The 22,526-nt window shown below is 57.3% G+C and overlaps 1 protein-coding gene across 3 annotated transcripts in view; it reads left to right on the top strand.

The window, feature by feature from the left end:
* The window catches only part of CCDC88C (coiled-coil domain containing 88C), an 85,523-nt gene that overhangs the window by 17,542 nt on the left and 45,455 nt on the right, over positions 1 to 22,526 (top strand). For all 3 annotated transcript variants that reach the window (XM_040975155.1, XM_040975154.1, XM_040975156.1), the window contains exon 4: positions 18,706 to 18,775. In XM_040975155.1, coding sequence (XP_040831089.1) covers positions 18,706 to 18,775 — 70 coding nt within the window. The remainder of the gene's footprint in view (positions 1 to 18,705; positions 18,776 to 22,526) is intronic.

The following is a 22,526-nucleotide window of genomic DNA, read 5'->3' on the forward strand; positions in this document are numbered from 1 at the left end:
CCTTCCCTGGGCAGGCAGTCTGAGGCCTCTGTGGGGACAGCTGAGGGCTAACGGTACCCGGTAGGACCTGTGCCCTGTCCCGCAGGGCAGGCACAATTTCCCCCGCACCCCGGGTGTGCTGAGTCCTGGCCCACCTGTAGAGCCCCCCTGTCTTCACTTGGCGGGAACGCCACACGCGTGAGTGTTGCCATCCTGTTTTAGTTACTCTCTAATTTGGCGGCAGCTGGCTGCTTGCCGGACATACTTCTTATTTAGTCTTCAGTCTGAGAGCTTGCTGTGAGTGTCAGCTGCAGTTAGCAGCCCTTCTTTGAAGCTGCTGGAGGAACAGGGCCCACGGTGGGCAGCTCAGCCTGGGCCAGCTTGACAGTAGGCACCTGTTCGCTGCCTGGACTGCCCAGCGTGTGAGTCTGCAGGTCAGAGTCTGCATCAAGGATGCCAGGCAAGGCAGCCCAGGGCACATGGGGGCGGGGCTTGGCTCGCACTGCAGGTGAGGTCGTAGCAGAGCTGGCAGGTGTGGGTGGACACTGCCATGTGGAGCGCACCTCCTGGCCACCTGGCCTTCTCTGCCGTCCCTGCAGCGGGAGCTTGATTCAGAGCAGGGATCCAGGCATGGGATGATGAAGCAAGAAGGGTCCTGGCTCACCCAGTGTGGCGGCTCTTGTCCTGTCTTCTAGCACCTACAGCCACCCATCAGGCGCTCTGCCTCCCCGCCCACTCGGAGGGCCTGGTGACCTGTGAGTGCCCTGCCTGAAGCACGGGATGCTGCTGTTTTCCCTCCTGTCTTAGCTCCAGGGCAGCTGCCGCTCACTGCTCACTGCACCTCCCAGCCCGCGCTTAGCGCTCAGGCCACTTCCTCTTCCATTAGTGTCCCCATGACCACATGTGGCCAGGCAGTGACCCAGGGCTGCTTGTGCACTTCCTGTGGACAAGTGACCTCGGAGAAGCCCTTTCGGTCTCCTGTGGCCTGACCTTGGAGGTGTGGGAGTTCAGGGTTTGCAGTTTGCACCTGGCCTTGGAACTTTGGGGGGTGAGAGGAGGCGAATGCCCATGGGAACCACAGCAGGGATGGACTGCGAAGGAGCGAGTCAGGGTACTCCCAGTCCTCAGCTGGGGCCGGACACTGAGTCAGGACTCAAGGTCTCCGCACCTGCAGTGGCGCTGATGGTGGGGAAGTCCCAAAGAGGGCTTCGGGCAGCGGGTGCTGGCTACAGTCTTTAGCACACACCCTTGTGCGTGCAAGCCCTTGAGTGGGTCTAAGCTGGTCCACAGCCCATGAGTCCTCCCATGGCTGGCAATGGGGCAAAGGGAGGAGCGTGCTGACCGCTAGGGAACCAGTGAGCGTCCCTCCTGCTGGACCAGATCAGACTCTGCAGGCTGTGTCTGCCACCAGGGCTTATAGACACAGGCCTACTGCTGCTTATCCTGGGCCCACTGCCTGCACTTGCGTGTCGTTGTTTCACTTAAAAATGTTATTTATTACCATTTCACTTGAAATGCAGAGACAGATCTCCAACGGTCCATTTTCCAAATGCCTGCGAACAGCTGGGGCTCAGCCAGGAGCCCATAGCTCTGTCCCACTCCATGGAGCCACGCCTGCTGGCCTGCAGGGGCCACATCTGGCCGCAGCTGGAGCTACAGGCAGAGTAGGGACTAGAACCCTGCCACCCTGAGGTCACAATCAGCTGCCGTGCCAAACGCCCACCCCTGCCTTTAACTTGTGCTAATTGTAGGCTTGTCCTGGGAGAGGGAGGTGGAGGAGTGCCCGCTCATCAAAGGATCTAGAAAACCTAGGAGGGGACTGGGTGAGGAAAGGAGGCCTGGGGATGTTGGGGCTTGCCCAGGGTCATAGGCAGCTGTGGGTATCAAGCCTGGAGGTGGAACCCAGACTGCTCCCGGGCACGCCCTGGACTCTGGCAGAGGGGCCTGCTCCTGAAGTCTGCTCCAAACACAGGTTTCCTGGCGCGAAGTGAGCATGGAAACCCCCACTTCTGCAGGCAGGACAGCTGGCTGGACACGTGGCACCACCCACATCAGTTTCTCCCTGGGGGCTTCCCTGAAGGGGGGGTGGAGAGGGGGCTGAGGCTTTGGGAAGTTCCTCCCTTGGGAATTTTATAGCCTGGAGGGTGGAGGGTGTGATCTGCAGAGGAGGCAGTGGGGAGGGAGAGCCCAGGCTGGAGGAGAGCAAGGGATAGCACTGCGGCGCGCTGGCCATGCTTGGCTGCTGTTCACCGGCTGGGCTGTCCGTCAGGCCTCTGCTGGGCTCCTGGAGGCCCTTCTCTGTCGGGAGGAGGCATGGTGGCGATGTCCGGCCCCCACGTGGCTCACCCACCACTAAGGCTCCCGGTAGTCAGGGATCTTGTTGCCTATTCCCTTGAAGGAAAGGAAGGAGGTTGCCCTCTTCAGAGAGGAGGGACTCTGCTGGAGACTGTGACCAGGAAGCAAGGACAAGAGGACTGTAGGGCTCCAAGTCCCATGGGTAACTTGCCAGTTTCCCAACTGCCCTGCACTGTGCATACGTGGGGCCCTCCCTCCTGCACCAGCCCCTGGCTTTGGGCACACCGTACCTTCCAGGCGTGTGCTCTTTGCACCCAGGTGTTGTGACCTCAGGATGTCTGTCTGCCAAAGATACACTCTGTGCTGCAGTATCCAGACTATGTTCCCAGGATGCACTGTGTGCCATGGTACTCAGACCTTCTTCCCAGGATGCACTGTGTGCCATGGTATCCATCTTACCAGGATACATTGTATGCCATGGTATGCAGGCCATCTTCCCAGGATGCACCTGTGTGCTCCACGCCCACAGGCTCCTATGAAAGCCATCTCTTCCTGGGCCTGGGCTCAGGACCGTGGGTTTTGTGGCCTCCAGTTCCACATAGATGCCTATGTCTGAACAATGCAGCCTCCTTTTTTTCAGGGCTGTCCAGGGGCTATCGCTTTACGAACTGCACAGAGCCGGCTTCCCTGTCCCAGCATGCAGTTGACAATGACCAGTTTATAACCTTCCGGGAGCCTATGTCTTTTCCCAGCGCTCCAGCTCCCCTAGAAGGGAGCTGTTCCCAGGGTGTCCTGTTTCCTGCCAGCCATTTACCTCCTACCCCTCCCCACCCCACTCCCCGCTGTTCTTTAAGAACTGGTTTTGCAAGGAAAATTGATACCAGTGGAAGGAGGGGGGCAATTCAGAGGTGCTGGTGGCCTGGTGGCTCTGCCCACCCTCTCTTGCCCTCCCCGGGGGGCCAGGCTGGCTCTAAGTTGACCTGAGAAGAGAGCCCCAGGGTGGGTGGTAGCTCAGGCATGGGGGCTGGGTGTCCCGGGGCATCTCCTGAGCTGTAATGTGGGCTGAGGGGCTGAGACCCCCAGGGAAAGCCCAGCACCTTCAGCCTGCCCTGTGGGCTCCTCTGGCCGCAGCTGGGTGACTCGCTGGCAGGAGCAGCTTTGTGGGTCCAGTCTCAGCGGTCCTGCAGAAGAGTTGGCCTCGCCCTCGGGGGAGCTGCTCTGTGTGACTGTGCCCTTGTGGGGGCCTGGGACTGAGTGCCGCCTCGTTAGCCCTCCAGTTGAGATTTCCAGGTACCACCATGGAAAGGAGCCCTCCCATATAGATGTGCAGGTCACCAGTGCTCAGGCACGCACACTCACAGCTCCCCTCTGCCTGTGGACTGGCCTCCAGGCGCACCCGGCAGTACTTAGCAGAATAACACGGTGGAAGCGTGTAATTGTGGGCACGTCTAGAAGTGCTGTGTTCTCTCGAAGCACATTCTGCTGGCCGTGGAGTGAGGGAGATGGCCGCGCACCTGCTCTTGCCGCTGCCCGCTGAGGGCCTAGGCTGCACGCTGCAGAGCATGGTCCGGTGGGAGGGACAAGCACCTGGGCCCTGCTTGGGCCGCTCGCTGTCTCCCCTCTTATGGTTGGGATTTTTCTTTTCTTTTTTTTTTTTTTTTTAAAGATTTATTTTTTATTATTTTGTTTATTGGAAAGGCAGATATACAGAGAGGAGAGACAGAGAGGAAGATCTTCCGTCCGATGATTCACTCCCCAAGTGAGCTCAACGACCGATACTATGCCGATCCGAAGCCAGGAGCCTCCTCCGGGTCTCCCACGCAGGTGCAGGGTCCCAAAGCTTTGGGCCGTCCTCGACTGCTTTCCCAGGCCACAGGCAGGGAGCCGGAAGAGAAGTGGGGCCGCCGGGATCAGAACCGGCACCCATATGGGATCCCGGGCGTGCAAGGCGAGGACCCCAACCACTTGCGCCACCGCTCCGGGCCCGGTTGGGATTTTTCATGACGAAGCTGCTGGAGGCCTAGGCTGCCGCTGCCAGCGTTTGGGCTGGTGCGGGGTTTGGGCTGCTGTCTCGTTGAGCGGATCTCTCCGTTTCAGGTGTGTGTCCGACGCCTAACCTGCGCCTTGTTCTTGGGGCTTTGCTTTCTCTCCCCATCTGAGACGGAGGTGCTGAAACATGAGGGGGTCTGTCCGGGTACCCTCAAAGCAACCGGCTTGCCATACTGATAGCTTTACAGAGGTTGTTCGTGCTCTTGTGTACGCTGGGAGTTTTGTTTCCAAGGGAGAGACGTCTGTTGGGCATCTGGGAGAGCGGTAGGCAGGGTCCTGGTGTCTCAGGGTCCTGCTCATCTCCAGGACTAAGCGTTCTCTAATATCTGTTTTTCAGGGTGCTTGTTGTGGCATTGCAGGTTGGTCTGCTGCTCGGGACACCTGCATTTCCATGTTAGAATGCCCGTTTGAGTTCTGGCTACTCCTGATGTACCCTGGGAGGCAGCAGTGGATGGCTCAGTGTTTGGAGACCCTACTACCCTTGCAGGAGACCCAGACGAAGCTCCTGCCTTCAACCTGACCCAACTCCAGCTGTTGGGATGTTTGCGGAGAGAATCAACAGATGGATGATCTTTTCCCTCCTTCTCTGTGTTTCTGCCTTCGAAGTAGATGAAAATACGTAAACGTTGATTTAACAAAACTGTTTAAGTATGTCTTTTGCTGATTTACATGGAAGGCAGAAAGACTAGAGAACTATTTTCATTGGAGCCCAACCCCTGCCCCCCTAAACATCCCTCCCCTTAAATTTTTTTTTCTTTTTATTGGAAAATCAGATACATACAGAGAAGGAGAGACAGAGAGGGAGATCTTTCATCCACTGATTTGCTCCCCAAGTAGCCGCAACAGCCAGAGCTGAGCTGAGCTGAAGCTGGGAGCCTGGAGCTTTCTCTGGGTCTCCCACATGGGTGCAGGGTCCTGAGGCTTTGGGCCGTCCTCGACTGCTTTCCCGGGCCACAGGCAGGGAGCTGGGTGGGAAATGGGGCTGCCGGGATTAAAACCGGTGCCCGTAGGGGATTCTGCCATGTGTAAGGTGAGGACTCTAGCCACTAGGCTACTGCGCTACCCTCCTCCGTTTTTTTTTTTTTTAAGAGCAGAAGAACAGAGAGGGAGCAGCAGGTATCAGTCCTCTGTCTCCTTAACTGTTCCCCACGTGGCTGCAGTGGCCAGGAGCCAGGGGCTCCACCCGGTCCTCCCACCTGGAAATCTGCCGCCTTCCCAGGTACAGCAGCCAGAGCTTGAACAGGACTCCAATCTGGAATACCTCACCAGAAACAGGGAATGCCTGCCGTAGGGAGGTGCTTGTGTCAGAGCTGCAAAGGAACCGGGTCAGACGCACAGTGATACTTCCGTGGTTCCGTTCCCTGGCTGCCCTCGGTGACCAAGCCCTACTCCTGGACAGACTGGTCCGGGAGGGTCTGTGTCTCAGCTCCTGACCCTGGACGTGACCCCGTGGCGGTGTTTGCCTTGATGCAATCTTCCACCAGCTCCCTGTCTGAGCATCTTGGGCGTCTCTCCTGGCTGGGTGAGAGGCGTTGGCAGGAGCCTGGGGCAGCCAGGGGTCAAGGCCTGGTTCTTCCGACGCTCAGGTGCTAGATTGCCTTGGCTTGACTTGCTCCCTGCCGAGGGGGACACAGCTGGGTGATTGTCAGAAAGGGTCAGAGTGCTTGGTGGCCTCCAGTGTGTCACGAGTGCTCACCGTTCTGCTCGTTTGCTGGTGCCGGCCCAGATTGACGCAGGCACATTTGGAACGCAGCCTGGCATGGCTGCCTGAGGTACACTGTGCGCCTGCTGCCATCCAGCTGATGGTACTCTGCGCCATGTCTGCCGGGGGACTCCTGTACCCCTTGGACAGCTGATGGTACTCCTGCCATGTCTGCTGGGGGACTCTTGCATCTGGACTTGGACAGGAGGGGGTCCTCTCTCCTCTTGTGCATGGTGATGTGATACTGGAAGCTGCCCAGATGCCTGCCAGTGGGAGAATGGGCAAATGCAGTGTTATGCATGTGCACAGTGGAGTGTGGACGGGCAGCAGTGTGAGGGTACCATGCCTCGGGTGTGTTCGGAGCAGCAGCTAGTCCTGTTGCTTAAGGAACTAAACTGAAAGAATATGGACAGGTGCAATACAGGGGAGCATGGGCTTGCAGTGTCATGGTGGGGGGAGCCAGGGGAAGCCCCGGGGCACCATTGTGTTACCTACATGTTGTTGAACTTGAACCCAGGAGTGGAAGGAGGGTGAGTGTCACGGACAGATGACCAGCAGTAGCTGACCGAGCTCAATCTATACAAGTCAGGTCACGTCCCCTGGCAGTTTCAGCCAAGGTTGGGCGGCCCTGTGTTGGCTGGGGTTGGGGCTCTGTCATCCTCCCCCGTGGCTCCTGATGCTGTGGTGACTTCAGCTGCTGGCCTGTGCTTGCTCCAGGCTGCTGTGTCCTGTCTGTGTCACATCATGAGAGAGCCTGGACACATGGCATCACCCTCTTAATAGGTTCCACATGTATCTTCGTGTCAATGGCAGCCCCCTGCCCCCCTGCAAGGCCAGAGGTGGGGGCTTAGCACCTCAGTGGCTGCCTTATTCTCTCTTTCCCCCCTCCTTAATAAAAGGACTCCAGAGCCCAGTGTTGTAACCTGGTGGCTAAAGTCCTTGCCTTGCATCCGCTGAAATTCCATGTGGGTGCCGGTTCTAATCCTGGCAGTTCAACTTCCCGTCCAGCTCCATGCTTGTGACCTAGAAAAGCAGTCAAGGATGGCCCAAAGTCTTGGGACCCTGCACCCTTCTGGGAGACCCAGAAGAAGCTCCTGGCTTTGAATCAGCTCAACTCTGACTGTTGTAGCTACTTGGGGAGTGCACCAGCGGACGGTGGATCTTCCTCTCTGTCTCTCCTCCTCCCTGTGTATCTGCCTTTGCAATAAAAATAAAACAAAATCTTTGGAGGAAAAAAAGGACCCCAGCTCCCTATAGCCAGGTCTGGCCAGGCAGTAGCCTGGAGGGGATGGATGTGTGTAGAAATGGAGGCAAGAATGAGGCCATCGTAAGTGGACAAAGGGACAAAGCACAGACGCCCTGGACTAAGGGGGAGAGGTGCCGGGTGGGTCCAGGACCCCCATGCCAGCAGGACATGTGAGTGTCCACAAGAAGTACATGGGGTCCTGAGAACACAGCGTGCGCTTGTGTGGCAAGAAGCCTGGTGTTTCCGGTTGGCATGAGTGACCAGAAAGGCCTTGCCATGCACCTCTCTGCTGCCCAGCTCCTCAGAGCTTCCCTGGAGACCCCTTTGACTGTAGGCCCTTGATTGTCCGTGTCTTCTGGCCCTGCTCACTCTTGGGGCCCTAGCACGGTCGCTGCCAGCGTGTACCCCTTGCCCCTGCCATGCCCTTCTTAGCGTATGCTTTTATGAATGGGCACAGTTCACGCCCCTTCCCTGACTCGGGATGTAAGGCAACAGTTGGAAACAGTGAGGGGACACCATGTTCTCAACCCTGCCCCCTCGCCTGTGAGAGCCTGGGGCCTTGTGCACCTGCGTCTGCCCGTGTCTTTCGGTTCCGGCTGTCACTCTGGGAGTGTTGTGGGCTGCCATGCAGGCTTCTGGCTAGGCTCTGGGGCAGCAGATGAGGGAATCCCTTGCCTGCAGGGTGGGCTCCTGGCTGGGCACCTGGGAGGCCAGAACAGCCGCCTGCCTGTGCCCTTGAGCTGGTCTTCATTGTCTTCCCCCTTGGCCATGTCCCTGTTTCCAGGGCTGTTCCTGCACCATCCCTGTCCTGCCCACCACCCCTACACCTTGCCCACATGTGTGGCAAAGCTATCCTACTCGAGAGAAAAGGGAACAGAATCCCCTCCGCCAGCAGCACCCAGTTGGTCTCCTTGTGGGGCAGGGATTTTGTTCTGGTTCTTTGGGATTCGTGTGCAGGCTGCTCACACGGAGCGTGCACAGGCACACACACCCACACACGCCAAACCCGGGCTTGGTGCCTTTTGGAAGCTCACTGGATAGATGGTGACCGAGCCCCTCCCATGTGCTAGGCTTTGGGGTGTGCCTTGAGAAGTGGGGGAAGTTTAGCAGAGCAGGCTGACCAGGGGTCAGCTCTGTAACTGGGGAGATGACCAGGCCCTTGTCTGTGTCCCCGGCATCTGCTACCACATCCAGTTACGCAAGTGTCTTAAGGTAGACTTCTTTCACCAACCCGGACCCAGGTCTGCCTTCATAATCCTTCACCACGCAGCACCCCAGGCTCAAATACCTCCTCGTAACCCGGGCATGGTGGTGAGTGACTGTACGATGACTCCATTGGCAGTGTGCCCCTGGGCGCCCCGTGCTCACACCACTGCAGCCTTAGCGGGAGACCGAGCCACCCTCCCCACCAGCCTCATGCTCTGTGAGCTGCACAGCATCTGCCAGCTTTGCGCTCTGTGGCTGTGTCTCCGACGGGCTGCCTCTGATCTGTGGGGTGGGAGCCTCACTCCGACCACGTGACTGTGGCAGCTCCGTCCCCCGCGCTCCTGCCCTGCTCCATGCTGTGGGCAGTTCGAGCAAGTGTGTGGTGTGGTTTTGTTGGTGCCCAGCACACACATGTGATGCGCCGTTCCCTACCGGCTCGTTCAGCACGTGGAATTGGGCCTGCGGAAGCTTCTGGCTGCCTGCCAGAGTTAGGAGTAATTGAGACAGAAGTAGATACGGAAGTATGTGGCCCAGCTCCTACCTGAGAATGTTTGGATTTGTTAAAAATGAAGTGTTCTGTGCCCTGGGGGAGGGCATGTTCAGGTCAAGCCCTGATCCCTCCCCTCCCCCCCACAACGTGCCTTTCCTGGGCCCGGTTACATTCGTTCAGCCACAGTATATGGACCAATGCCATAGTAGATGGGGTTTTGGGTGGCCATGCCCCAACCTGGACCCCTCGTCACAAGGCAGGAGACTGAGGAAGGCTCGGGGAGGGAGGGCACTGCAGACGGGCGTGGTAGCATGGAGAGGACCTTGCTGGTGTGGGGGTCGCCGAGCTCTGAGGTTACCCGTTCCCCCCCACCCCTGCCCAGCTGTTGAGATTCTCACTTCCTGCTGGGGGCTGCTGCCTTCTGCCCACATCTGTCTGGGATGGACCACCCGCACTTTGCAGCTCTACCCTGCACCCAGGAGCAGGCCTGCAGCTGTACCTGAGGTGGGCATGGCCTGTCCCCCAGCCGCCCTGCCTGGATGTGCAGCCTAGCCGTGCCACACAGGCAGCTGTGTGTGGGATTTTCATTCTAAAGTTCTTGGGAGTGCCTCCTGGTGCTGAGGCCCTAGCGATGGAGAAGGGGAAGGGGAGCCCTGCTCCAGGCCTCTAGAATGGACTCCCCACCCTCTCTCACACACAGGTGGCTGCGGTCTCCTGTGTGTGCCCAACAAAAGGATGCCTGGAGACGTTGGCGCGGGTGGGTTGGAAGGATGTGTGGGGCCCCACACAGGATGAAGATGGCGCTCAGCCAGCCCTGCTTCTAGGAAGGGCTGTGGTTCAGCCGGCACCTGCTGGGTCTGGCTTTGTGCCTTGCGTAGGCTTTGGCCACCTATGGGTTACGTGTGCACCTGCCCATCAGGCAGGGCTAGAGGCTGAGAGTGGTCAGCTAGTGACGGAAGTGGCAGTGGGAACTTGGAAGCCACTGCTGCTCTGTAGGTAGGTTTTCTTTCTTTTCTTTTCTTTTTTTTTTTAATTGGAAAGACAGATTTACAGAGAGAAGGAAAGACAGAAAGATCTTCCATCTGCTGGTTGACTTCCCAAGTAGCCATAGCGGCTGGAGCTGAATCCAAATCCAGGAACTTCCTCCGGGTCTCCCACGTGGACGCAGGGTCCCAAGCCTTTGGATCGTCCTTGACTGCTTTCCCAGGCCACAAGCAGGGAGCTGGATGGGAAGCGGGACTCTGGGATTAGAACCAGCACCCATATGGGATCCTGGCATGTACAAGGCAAGGACTTTATTTTTTTAAAAGATTGATTGATTTTTGTTGGAAAGGCAGATATACATAGAGGAGGAGGGACAGAGAGGAAGATCATCTGTCCGATGGTTCACTCCCCAAGTGACCACAACGGCTGGAGCTGAGCCAATCTGAAGCCAGGGGCCAAGAGCTTCTTCCACGTCTCCCACACAGGTGCAGGGTCCCAAAGCTTTGGGCCATCCTTGACTGCTTCCCCAGGCCACAAGCAGGGAGCTGGATGGGAAGTGGGGCTGCCGGGATTAGAACCTGCGCCCATATGGGATCCCGGTGCATGCAAGGACTTTAACCACTACGCTGTTGTGCAGGGGCCAAGGCTACGCTATTGTGCTGGGCTCAGTAGATTTTTAAAAATTTGTTTTTCATTGTGTTTGAAAGGCAGAGAGAGAGCTTCCATCCACTATCTCAAGCGGCCACAACAGCTAGGACTGCTAAGCTGGGACCCAGAGCCCCAGCTGGGTCTCCCACGTGGGAGGCAAGGACCCCAGTACTTGGACCATCATCTGCATCCTTCCAAAAGTCCCATTACAAGTAGGGGAGCCAGGACTTTAACCAGGCACTGTTGATAGGGGAAGGGGTGAGCTGCCTAGTGCCCACCTCCTTGAAGCCTGTCTGGATTTCCTCATCCTTTAAGGCCTCAGGGTCCTCCAGCTCAGATGTCTCTTGCCCCACTGTTTTCGGCCGTCACAGGGAGGTGGTCCCTTCCCAGGGCTCAGTCACCCCCGGAGTGCACACCTGAGGGACCCTCGCTGACTCCTGGAGGCTTTGTTGTCTGTCGTCTATCTCCAGGGTCAGTCTGTGTCCGTGGTTGGGGCTGCCCGCTGTGGCTGGAGGCTCCCTAGAGCCCTTGTCTTGTCCAGCTGTTGCTTGTACCCTGGGAGTTAAGGAGTTGACAGCAGCTGTGTCAGGCTGTGGTGTGAGAGTGGCTGGGGTGTGGCACTGTCTTAGCCCTGCCCCGGGGTGGCACCTGTAGGGTGAGCTGGGCAGCTGGAAACAGTGAGTAGCCACCCTGTTCCTCCAGCCTGGGCCTCCACCCACCTGCTGGCCTCAGGGTGTGGGGAGCCAGCGCCACGTCCTGGAGCCCTGATGTTCTGGGTTGTGTGTGGGTCTCTGCCCGCTGGCTGGCAGGGGGAGGGGTGCTGCTGGCCCAGCCCACCCTGTGGCCATGCAGCCTCTGTTCTGCCTCGTCTTCTATCCACGGAAACCTAGACCTTTCTAGGAAGCTCAGAGCAGGCGCTCCGGGGACCCCGCTCCCTATGGCTGCGCCCAGAAGTTGCAGGTTGCTGTGCGGGCCAGGGCACTGATGCTGCTCTTGGAGCCCTGAGAGTTGGACTCCGGGGGGTGCGGAGGACAGGGCCACTCCAGGCCTCTGGCTTCCTGCTGCCCCTTTCTTCCTCCGCTCCCCCCTCTTATGTGCTCCCTCTCCCTGAGCCCTGGAGTAAGGCCCTGGCATGCAGTAGGTCCCCAGCAAACACCACTGGACAGAAACCAGCTCCATGACCTGGAGTGCTGGGCCTGTTGTCCACCGCAGGCCTGAGCACCTGCTCTACAGGCCACTGGGAAGGCTCCTGAGAGACCGGCCCCATGTCCGCTGGGGTCTGTGCACGGATGGTGCCCTCCTCCCCCTGCACCTGTTGCTGCTGATGTCATTACATAAGCTCCTCCCTAAAGCCTGACCCCAGGTCCGGCAGCCCAGCTGCCATTCATCTGGAGCCATTCGAGGATGGAGTTCCTTGGCAGGAGGGACAGGTCCTGTGCCCTGCCCGCTGGCTCCCTACCCACCCCCTCTTCCTTGGCCCAGGGATTGAGAACAAATGCTTCCTGACCTCAGATGCAGCCCCGGCGGGGAGGGACCGCATTCTGGGAGGTGCTTGGCCTACGCGTCTCACCTTCCTGGTGGATTCCTCAGGTGAGGTCCTTCCTTGACGAGCTGGCAGCCCTGGGCCCATGCTGGACTCCATGAGGGGATCCAGGAGGAGTGGGGGGGGTCCCAGGCCTGAGATCGAGGAATCTGTGGCTTGCTCGAGGTCCCACCCCAAGTTCAAATTCAAGGCCGAGGTAGCGGTCAGGGCTTTGTGCTCAGGTGGTGGCCTCTGAGTGTCTGGGGGCTACTGCTCAGTCAGTTCCAAGGCAGGGAGGCCCTGGCTGTATTTGTGCCTTCGTGGATTGCGCCCGGCCCTTGCACTGGCTCCTGGGAGGGGTCCTGGAGCTGGGCAGGCAGCGAGACAGCAGCCTGGCCTCATTACAGGCTTGTGCGCTGGTGAGCTGGTTTCAGGCCCCAGGGACCCTGAGATTAATTGAAATGAGGTGGAACAGATGGATTGAGTCTGTCAGCAGCTTCACGTGACAGCCACTTAACATCCAAGCACTTCATTACCCGCCGATTGTGCCCGGCTGCCGGCCCCAACGGCCTGTGCCAGAGACGGTGGCGAGGGGAGTGACAAGCTTGTGGCCTGGCAGCTGTGAACGGGGGCAGGGTGCATCCGGGTCCTGGCAGTAGCTACAGTGGAAACAGGCATTCCCAGCTGAAGCAGCCTCGAAGGTGGGCTGTAGTCACAGGCTTTGGGGTCGGGTCCCTGTTGCCCTGTGATGGCATGGGGCTGGCCAGGCTCAGGCTGGAGGCCGGACCAGTGCTGGGCAGACAGATGCTGCAGCCACGAGGCCTGTGTTGGGAGCCTGGTGGGGGCTGAGGGAACCCAGCAGGCCTGGGTCATGCCCCGAGCCTGACGTCTGGACTGTGGTGGCCAGGTTGTCATCCCTCTGGAGTCAGGGGTGTGAGGAGTCTTGGAGGACCTCAGGGCTGGATCAGGGGGAGGTGTGAGTGCACACCGGGTCTTCCCAGGCCCTGTGTACCACGCCTCCCCCTGCACCTCGAGGTCCCTCCTGGTCCCCGTGTGAGGCGCACACCCTCCACCCCAACTGCTGGTGTTGTCTTGGCCCCCTACTCCACATCGGGAGGAATATTTCTGACTTAAGTTTTCTAGTCGTCACTGCTGGCGCCTTGCTGTTGATTGACAGGCAGAACATGGAAAGTGCTTTAGTAGTGGGCAGGTGGCAGTGTTAGGAGTTGGGAGGAGAGAACAGCACACGTCATTCTGGGCACTCAGTGGCTGGAGGAGGTGGCATGTTAGCAGAGCTTCAGGGCATGAATGGAGCCTGGCAAATGGTGATCAGGTGGTGGAGATGGGCAGGAGAGAGGAGAAGGTGGGTACCATCTCTGCCTGACCTGGCACCTGTGGAGAAAGTGACCTTTGAGTTTGAGCTGGCCCCAAGGCCTGGTGGCTGGGTGCCGGGGAGGTGGGAGATGTCCAGTGAGGCCCCCTGATTGGCCCCTGCTGGGACTGTTCCGCTCCAGCTGTCTGCAAGGGCTCTGGGCTGGCTACTCCTGTGCCAAACCCCTGGGGTCCCCCTGGCTGGCTTCTGTCCCTCCCAGGTATGCCTGGCTGGGGAGGGCAGGCTGGAGGTACAGTTTGCTTGGCAGTGTTGAAGAAATGCTAATCCTTTTCCTTTTGGATCCATGCAAATTGTCTTTGAAAAAAAAAAAAAAAAACCTCACACTTGTCCTTAGCACAAAGAAAATTGTCATCCTTTGAATTTTGTTTTCTAACCAATGTTTATTTACGTACTTGAAGAAGTATCTATTAGAGCTCCCATCTGCTGGTTGGTTGCGTTCTGCAGCAACAGCTGTGAGTACTCCTGGGCTGGAGCTAGGGAACTCCATCCGGGTCTGTCTTGAGGCTGGCTGGGACCTAGGTCCTGGAGCTTTTCCTGCTGCTCCACAGCGCCTGCAGGAACTGGAAGCTGAAGGCAGGAGCCGGAGCTGGCTGTGAACCCAGACCGGTCTTACCACACAGCCTGCTCTGTCCTCCCAGATGTCTGTCCTCCCGGCCTGCTCTCAGTTCTGTTCTTGAGATTTTTCTCTACCAGTGACTGGTGCTGCAGGCCCATGGCCGGCCACCCTGTTATGCCCTGTCTGCCCCCTGGGTTGGGACACTGGGAGTCCTGGCCTGGCTTCCTCCATTTGGTGACACCCACACAGGTGTGGCTGCTGGCATGACAGATGTTCCCAGGGGTGCCCAGCCTCCTGTCTCCCTCATCATCCTGGGTTTGGGGCCCCAGGTTTGGGTTCCCACCTCCTGCTCCCATCACTCCCCGCAGGATCTGAACATACCCTCCCTCTGCTTTGTGTCTCGTTGGAGCCCTGACTTTGTGTTGGGTTAATTAGTTACCAGAGGGCGGTTCAGGCTGCAATTAGCACACTCCCACTTGTGAAGGCAAAGCCTTGGGTTTCCCTAGCAGGCGGGAAGGCACTTCCCCCACCCCGATCCTGTGATCCTGGGGCCTGTGGCTCTGACAACCCCCCAGGCTGGAGTCCTGTCACTCCTTTGTCCCCTGGTGTTGACAGTGGTGGTTTGTGAAGTGCAGTTTGTGACCAGGTGCCCCAGCAGCCCTGCATCAGCTGTGGCTCCACAGTGGCTTCCTGTTCTTTGAGCAGCCTGCTCACGTCCCTGCTCGACTGAGGACCTGGCCTGGTGCCCCAGGCCCTGCCATGGGGGAGCTCAGCTCGCCGCCTGCTGGGCTTTCCCAAGGCGTGTGGGAACTGGCTGGCCCCCCAGCCCCTTGCATCCAGCAGCCATATGGGGCTGTGCAGGCCTGAGGCATGGCTGGTGAGGCTCAGCAAGCAAATTCATCTGTCCAGTCAGTATGGGATTTAAAACTGACTTGGGGTTTCTTCCTTGCTTCCTCCCTTCCTCCCTTCCTTCCATTTATAAATATTTTCTTATTGGAAAGACAGATATACAGAGAGGAGGTAGAGAAAGATCTTTCGTCTGTCTGCTGGTTCACTCCCCAAATGACCACAATGGCTGGTGCTGGGCTGGAGCTGAGCCAATCCGAAGCTTGGGAGCAGGAACTTCTGGGTCTCCCATGTAGGTGCAGGGTCCCAAGGCTTTGGGCTGTCCTCCACTGCTTTCCCAGGACACAAGCAGGGAGCTGGATTGGAAATGGGACAGCTGGGATATGAACCAGTATCCGTATGGGATCCTGGTACATGCAAGATGACAACTTTAGCCACTAGGCTACTGTGTTGGGTACGACTCCGGGTTTCTTAGGTGTATTTGCAACAAGCCAGGCATTGGCACATTTTTTCCCTTGGCTGTATATTTTATGAATTCTCAATACCAAGTATATTTCCAGTATACATGTTAACATCCAAGTTTTGATGTGCCGCATGTGTGAGATCCATACTGCTTTTCAAAGGCTTGATGTGGAAGGAGCAGGTGAAAGAGCCCAGTAGTAATATTCCACGCAGATCATGTCCTGAAGCGGTGACATTTTACGTATATTGACTTCAAGTGTGTTAACAGCATTTATGCACCACCTACTAAATCAGTGCTGTCTGTTAGCAGAAAGCTGGAGGGGGGAGCTGGAGCTGGGATGTGAGTGTCTTACCCACTTGGCCAAACGCCTGCCCTTGTTTCTTTCTTTCTTTCTTTTTTTTTTTTTTTTTTTAAAATTAATGCATTCATGTATGTGAAGGATAGTTACAGAGAGGAGAGAGCGAGCTTCTCTCCTGCTGGCTTGCTCCTTAGATGGCTGCAGCAGTTAGGGCTGGGCTGGTCCAAAGCCGGAAGCTTCATCTAAGAACCTGGGTCATCCTCCGTTGCCGTCCCAAGCCACCAGCAGCACGCTGGACCAGAAGAGTAGCCAGGGCACCCACATGGGAAGCCGGTACCACAGCAAGGGGTTTAGACTGCTGAGCGCTGGCCCTTAACCCACACTCCCTTTTAGAAAAGTCAGCTGTTAGGGAATCTGAAATACATGCTTGTCTAGAGTTGTGTGATGCTGCATAGCATTGCTCCCCAAGCCCGCCTTCTGCTGGAAATGTGAGTGATGGTCCCTTAGGGGAATCACGGCTTGGAAGTATTTTTACCTCCAAGACAAAAGAGAGACCTACCGTGTTTTCAGAGGAACAGATTTTAAAAAACATCAGTCAAAAACAATTTTTATTTAAACATTTATTTATTTATTTGAAAGGATGTGCGTGTGTGTGTGTGTTTTTTTAGGGTGCTGGGGTGGACATGATGATGTAACATTTCTTTTTTTAGTAAGATTTATTTTTATTGGAAAGTCAGATTACAGAGAGGAGGAGAGATAGAGTGAAAGATCTTCCATCCGCTGGTTCACTCACCAAGCAGCTGCAACGAGTGAAGCTAAGCTGGTCTGAAGCCAGGAACTTCTTTGGGGTCTCCCACGTGGGTGCAGGGTCCCAAGGCTTTGGGCTGTCCTCAGCTGCTTTCCCAGGCCACAAGCAGGGAGCTGGATGGGAAGTGGAGCAGCCAGGACATGAACTGGTGCGCACGTGGGATCCCGGCCCTTGCAAGGTGGGGATTTAGCCGATCAGCCGTGACTCAGCAGTTTTCTATTGCACAGATGACAAGTGCTTGTTGTGGGAAGCTGAGAAAGTACTGATTAGGCAGAATCAAACATCTTGTTTTGGAAGGAGAATACCTAGGTTTTCTAGCAATGTTTTCTAGTAGTTTTTCCATTCTGTGTCAGCGTGGAAACACTCCTGGGCAGTTTTGCGGAGGCTTCTGAGGGAACCTCAAAGGTGGGAAACAGAAAGGACCGCCCCACGAACAGCTCTGCAGCTGCGCCTGCGCCCTGACAGGGTGGGCCGCCCAGGGCCCTGCACTCAGGTGGGACCTGGGGAGGGGTGGCAGCAGTCAGTGGGATGGCCTGTGTGGAGAGGGTTCCGTGAGACCGTCCTTTCACTGAGTGGGGGAGCTGGAAAGTGGGTGCCGCTGATGTCACACATGCCGTGTGTCTGTCCTCTGGGGAGCAGGTGGGCCTTGTTGGGGGGCTGCGCAGCGGAGAGAGCATTGTCCCACCTGGGGAGGAGGCTTGCCGCTGTCGCCAGGCTTGTGCTTCTGAGACGTGCTTGCTGCTGCCGCCACGTGACGTGGAAGCCTGACGCTGAGTGGAGTTTAGGGGACCCATGGTGTGTTGGGAATGGGGTGTGGGGGAGCATCACGCTGGTGAGCTGTGGGGCCTGCGTGTGCAGCCCCTGGTCCAGCCTCGTGGCTGACTCAGACGCTTCAGAGGAGCCGGACTGGCCCTGGGGCGTTCACCAATTGTGCAACCACCCCTTTTCTTCTCTGTGCCAGTTGGCAGCCTTGGCACACACAGAGATGTCACACGTTATGCAAGAGGGCACTCCTGGGCACGTCGTCTCTCGGTGCCTTTTTTTTTTTTTTTTTAACATTTGTTTATTTTGAACGCAGAATCATAGAGAGACCTCTTCCATGTGCTAGTTCATTCCCCGGATGGCTGCTGCCACAGCTGGGGCTGGGCCTGAGCCAGGAGTCTCGAGTCTCATCCAGGTCTCGCTTGTGGGTGGCAGGGACTTAGCCACTGAGAGCTGTCACCCAGGAGGCTGGATGAGCAGCAGGGCCACCCCGGTATCTCTGGTAACACCCGCCCCTTTCTGAAGGGCAGGAAGAGAGAAAAGAGGTCCTCCATCTCTTTGGTTCATTTGCAGGACACTCACAGCAGCCAGGGTTAGAGCTGAAGCCCTGAGGCCGCGAACCCGGAACTCGGTCCCTCAGTTTCCCTGATATGCGGCAGACCCAGGTCCTCAAGCCCTCACCTCCTGCCCAAACTCGGGCACTGGGATGTGAGCTGCGGGTCTCCCGCGTGGTGTCTCAGTCGCTGCGTCCAAGACCTTGCCCCCCCAGCAGTGCTTCCAACAGAGACGTAAGGACAACCTCCTTGGTGAGGAATTTCTGTAGGAACCCTCTTCAGGGAGCAAGTCCGGCTCTGTGAAGTAGGGACAGCAGATCTGTCTGCAGCCAACACAGCCCTGGGAGAACTCGCGAAAGATGCTCAGGCAACAGGGCATGCCTGGTGGCGGGTGCCCTGACATCGGGCCGGCGGGCAGCACGGAGCTCTGACAAAGTGTTTCCCCCAAGAAGCCTGTGTAGGTGAAGTCTCCGCTTGTCCCAGAAGCCCGCTGAGTGCACCCTGAATCGGCAGGCTACAAAGGCTCGGCAGCATCTCTTCCGTCTCCATTCTCTCTCCTGTTTTAATTGCATCAGCCAGACAACAAAAGCAATTACAGACATCTGGAGAGAAGCTGCCACGATGTTGTCCTGGCAGGTCATCTGCTGTCTTGTTCCCCGAGGTGTCTGCATCTGCAGGTGTAATTTTCCTTGTAACACTCGGTGGCCGTTTGGCAGTTAGATGTGAACCCATCCCGTCTGTTTTCTGTCTTGTTCTTCCTTCCTGGTTCACGTCCTGTCTCCACGGAGTCACCATTTCATGCCTGCGCACTCCCCCAGTGACCTGATTAACTGTCATTTACTTAATCGTTCTTTATGTTTGTGTCCTGCTGTTAACGGAGGCTTTCCCTGCTTTGTTTCTGTAGGAAGTGCTCCAGCAGCTGATCGTAATGAATTTACCCAATGTTCTGATGATTGGCAAAGACCCACTGTCTGGTGAGTGAAAGCCACCTTCCCCCAGCCCCCTGTGGTGCCCGGGCGGTGCCATCGGCTCAGGGCATCTGTTAGCCATGGAGCTGTGGCTGCCAGCTTGGAGCCTGCGCGGTGAGAACTGGAGATTGTTGTGTGAGGTCTGGGTTTGTTATGCAGGGGTGTTGAGCCAGGAGCACACTGCTTCCTCCCTTCAGGCACAGTGGCCTCCCTGGGGTCGTGTCTCCCGAGTCCGTGAGGAAGTAGACAGCGCCATGATGGAGTGAGATGCCATGCCGTCTCTGGCTGGGCTCCTCTGCTGCTTTGCGCATGCTCTGTGCTGGAGCTCACCGGGGTGGTAGGGTCATATCTCCCAGCTGGCCTGGGCGCTGCTGGCATCCTCTGCCAGGAAGTTAGAGCTTAGTTCACACAGCCTCAGAACAGACCTGCTCACTGGCAGGGACATTCCTTGTGCCACTGGACAGCTCACCGTGGTTTTGTAAGCCGGGGCCTGCGGTCTGGGGGAGCAGGTGAGAGTTTAAGGAGGGCTCACCCGCACAGGATGGGAGCAGACTTGGGAGGCTATGATCAAGGGATGCTGGCCTCCTGTTGGCCTTGCCTCCCTGGGGTGTGGCCCTTCTTTCTCCTGTCTGTGACGGTGGCTGAAGTTTCCTTAGCTGGCGGTCAGGTGAATCCACTGATCAAAGTTGGGACCCAGAGAGAAGCAGCTCTCTAAGTGCTGTGGCCCCGGGGCATCAGGGGCAGCATTCTGGGGTACCTCTTCTGGGCTCCAGCTGTCGAATGTACCAGCCTCTGTCTGTGTGACCCACAGGGAGGAGGTTTGCCTGGCCTCCTGCTGGTCCATGGCACCTGGGTTTTGCTGAGGTCCCCTCTCCTCAAGGCTGCCAGTGCACCTGCCGTGCTCTGCATTCACAGGGAGCTGTTGCTTCTTCCCAGTTCTGCCTGGGGGTGTCCTGGTTGTTTCTTAGCCCCGCAGAGAGGGGCAGAGAACGTCAGGTATGCCATCCCAGCCGCAGCCCTGAGCCCAGGGTGTGTGGGGAAACCCTGGCACAATCTGTGGTAACTTCAACAAAGTTGCTTTCCTGCTTGGGGAAGGGGGTTGCTGATGCCAAGGAGAGGAGCTGAGATATGGTGTTGAAGTGTGGGTCTGTGGATGGTAGAGGGGCAGGAGTGAGGGGCACCTGGATTGGAGCCCCTTGTGGGGCTGCAGGTGCTGGGCATCGCACAGGTGCCGAGAGTGAGAAGGACGGTGTGCTGCCCTGAGCTGTGGCAAGGGTGGGGGAGGACTACGCTGCTGGCCTGTGAACCAGGGCACTTCCATCCCTCAGGGATGTCAGATTGGACTGCAGGTGATGGCCGATGTCTGGCCTTTGCAACCTCAATGGTGACTGTGCTGTGGCTCACCCCAACAGTAAGCAACTGTGACTCCTCCCTGTCACCCAACCACCCCTTCGGTGTTATCTGGAAGCCTGCCTGCTTGGTATTCCCTCCGTTGGACGTCCCCTGCCTGGCCAGCAGAGACTGAGAGAGATCTGTTATACAGAAGGCGCAGGTCCCCTTGTCTGGTCTGCACTGACATGTGACAGAAGTAACAAGAGGTGGACATAGGTTTTTCATAGCAGTGTTATTGAGGTGCGATTTGTGAACCATACAGCTTGCAGATACATTTATTTGAAGGCGAGATTGGATGGAAGGAGTGAGGTGTGTCTTCCGTGTACTGAGTCACTCCCCAAGTGGTCACAGTGGCCAGGTTTGCTTTGTACTGAAGTCAGAAGCCTGAAGCTCCAGGTGGCTCTTGCATGTGGTTGGCAGGACCCAGGTGCCTGGCACTTGGGCCATCATCTGCTGCTTTCTCTGTCACTTCTGGATCAGAAGTGGAATAGCTGGGACTCAGAGCAGAGCTCCAGTAAGAGGTACCAGCATTACAGGTGGCAGCTTAGCTTGCTGTGCTAGAACGATGGCCCCGTCACTCACTTAAAAAAATGTTTATTTTCATCTGCTTGAAAGACAGACATGTTCCATGTGCCGTGTCACTCCCCGGATGCCTGCAACAGTCCGGGCTGAGTCAGGCCTGGGCAGCGCCTGGGAACTGCATCTGGGTCCCCTGTGTGGGCGGCTGGGGCCCAAATTCAGGACCCATTCTCTGTTGCCTCCCATACGCAGCAGAAGGCAACCAGCCAGGATTCGAACCAGTACTCGGATGTGGATGTCTCAAGTGCGGACTGAGCTGGCTGTGTCACAGTATTGTCCCCAACGCAGTGATTTTAAAGTGCATGATTCATTGTTGTTGATAACTCATTGGAGGGGCAGAGAGGCAGTGAGCTCCTAACTGCTGGTTCACTCCTCCAGTGCTTGGCGACAGCCAGGATTGGGCCAGGCCAAAGCCAGGAGCCCAGAACTCAATCCAGGTTTCCCATGGCGATGGCAAGGACCCAAGTACTTGAGCCGTCGCCTGCTGCCTCCCGGGGTATGTGTGAGTAGAAAGTTGGAATTGGGAGCAGGGTTGGAACTCAAACCCCAGGCATCCCAACCGGTACCTTGACCACTAGGCCAAATACCTAGGGCACCTGATTGTAGCTGTTGACAGGTGAATTGGATGGCTCTGGACCCAGGGTGTTCGCAGTAAGCACCTGTCACAGACATCCTGATCCCTGCCTGCTGGGAGGAGACAGCACGCAGTGGGAGAGAGTTAGGGAGGGCCTAGTGCTGCCCATCACAGCGCCTTGAGAGGCTCCCCAGGCAGGGCTGATGGACAGCAGAGCTGCCTCCACGGCCCAGGCTGTGGGCTGAGTACATGGATGGGTGGGTTTGACAGGGGCTGCCCCAGGGAACTCTCAGAGGATGACGGGGGCTGGCAGCGAGAGGCACCCGGGGCGGGTGGAGGGGCACGTTGGGAGCATGTATGTATGGAGTAGCATTTTCAGTTTTCAGTTTTGAAAATAGTTGTGTGAAGTATTTTTAGACCAAGTTGGTTTCTTTTTGTTTGTGTGGTTGCCTGGCTGGGGTGCGGCGGGGGAGGGCCGTATTCCTTGGCGTAGTTTGTCTCCCATTGTGCTTGCAGCCCTGGCTGGGGTGCGGCGGGGTGTAGGGCCGTATTCCTTGGTGTAGTTTGTCTCCCATTGTGCGTGTTTATCTTGGAGGGAATGCTGATATGGTTCTCTGTGCCAGCTCACAGTTTGGGCTAATTTCTCTGGTTTTGGCAACTCCATCATGATGGAACAGGGCCCCAGATCCTGACAGCAGGTCTCATCTATCCGCTGTCTGCCTACACAGTGACCCTGAAGGATCCTGGGAGGCCCAGCGCTGGTGCACCTGCTTCTAGTGTAGTCTTGTGGGTGTGTTTGCTCCCCGTCATGGGGCACACTGAGCATGCTGCATTACAAGAGCTGGGGCCGGAGCAGGGTGAAACCAGGACTGGGGGACTCCATCTGTGTCTCCCTCGTGTGCGGCAGGGACTGAAGCGGAGTCAGGTGCAGAGCTGGGGGGAGGAGGGCCTCCTGCTGTTGCCTTAGCTGCCAGGCCCAGCATCCGCCTCACTTTGCAGCTGCCCGGCCCAGCCCTGGCTGCTTCTGTCTTACTCCACGTTTGGCACCTCAGCTGTGCCTGGCTCTCAGCCTCATGCAGTGCCCTGTGTGGCCATCCATGCCTCACTGCTGGGGAGGCCTCTACTCCCAGCACAGCCTGGGGTCTGGCAGGACTTAGCTCGAGCCCCCTACGTCATTGTTTTTTGACAGGTAGATATCACTGTCATCCTCTG

This window comes from Ochotona curzoniae, unplaced genomic scaffold (genome assembly GCF_017591425.1).
Source record: "Ochotona curzoniae isolate NIBS_2020 unplaced genomic scaffold, NIBS_Ocur_1.0 contig_2688, whole genome shotgun sequence".
NCBI classification, from domain to species: domain Eukaryota; kingdom Metazoa; phylum Chordata; class Mammalia; order Lagomorpha; family Ochotonidae; genus Ochotona; species Ochotona curzoniae.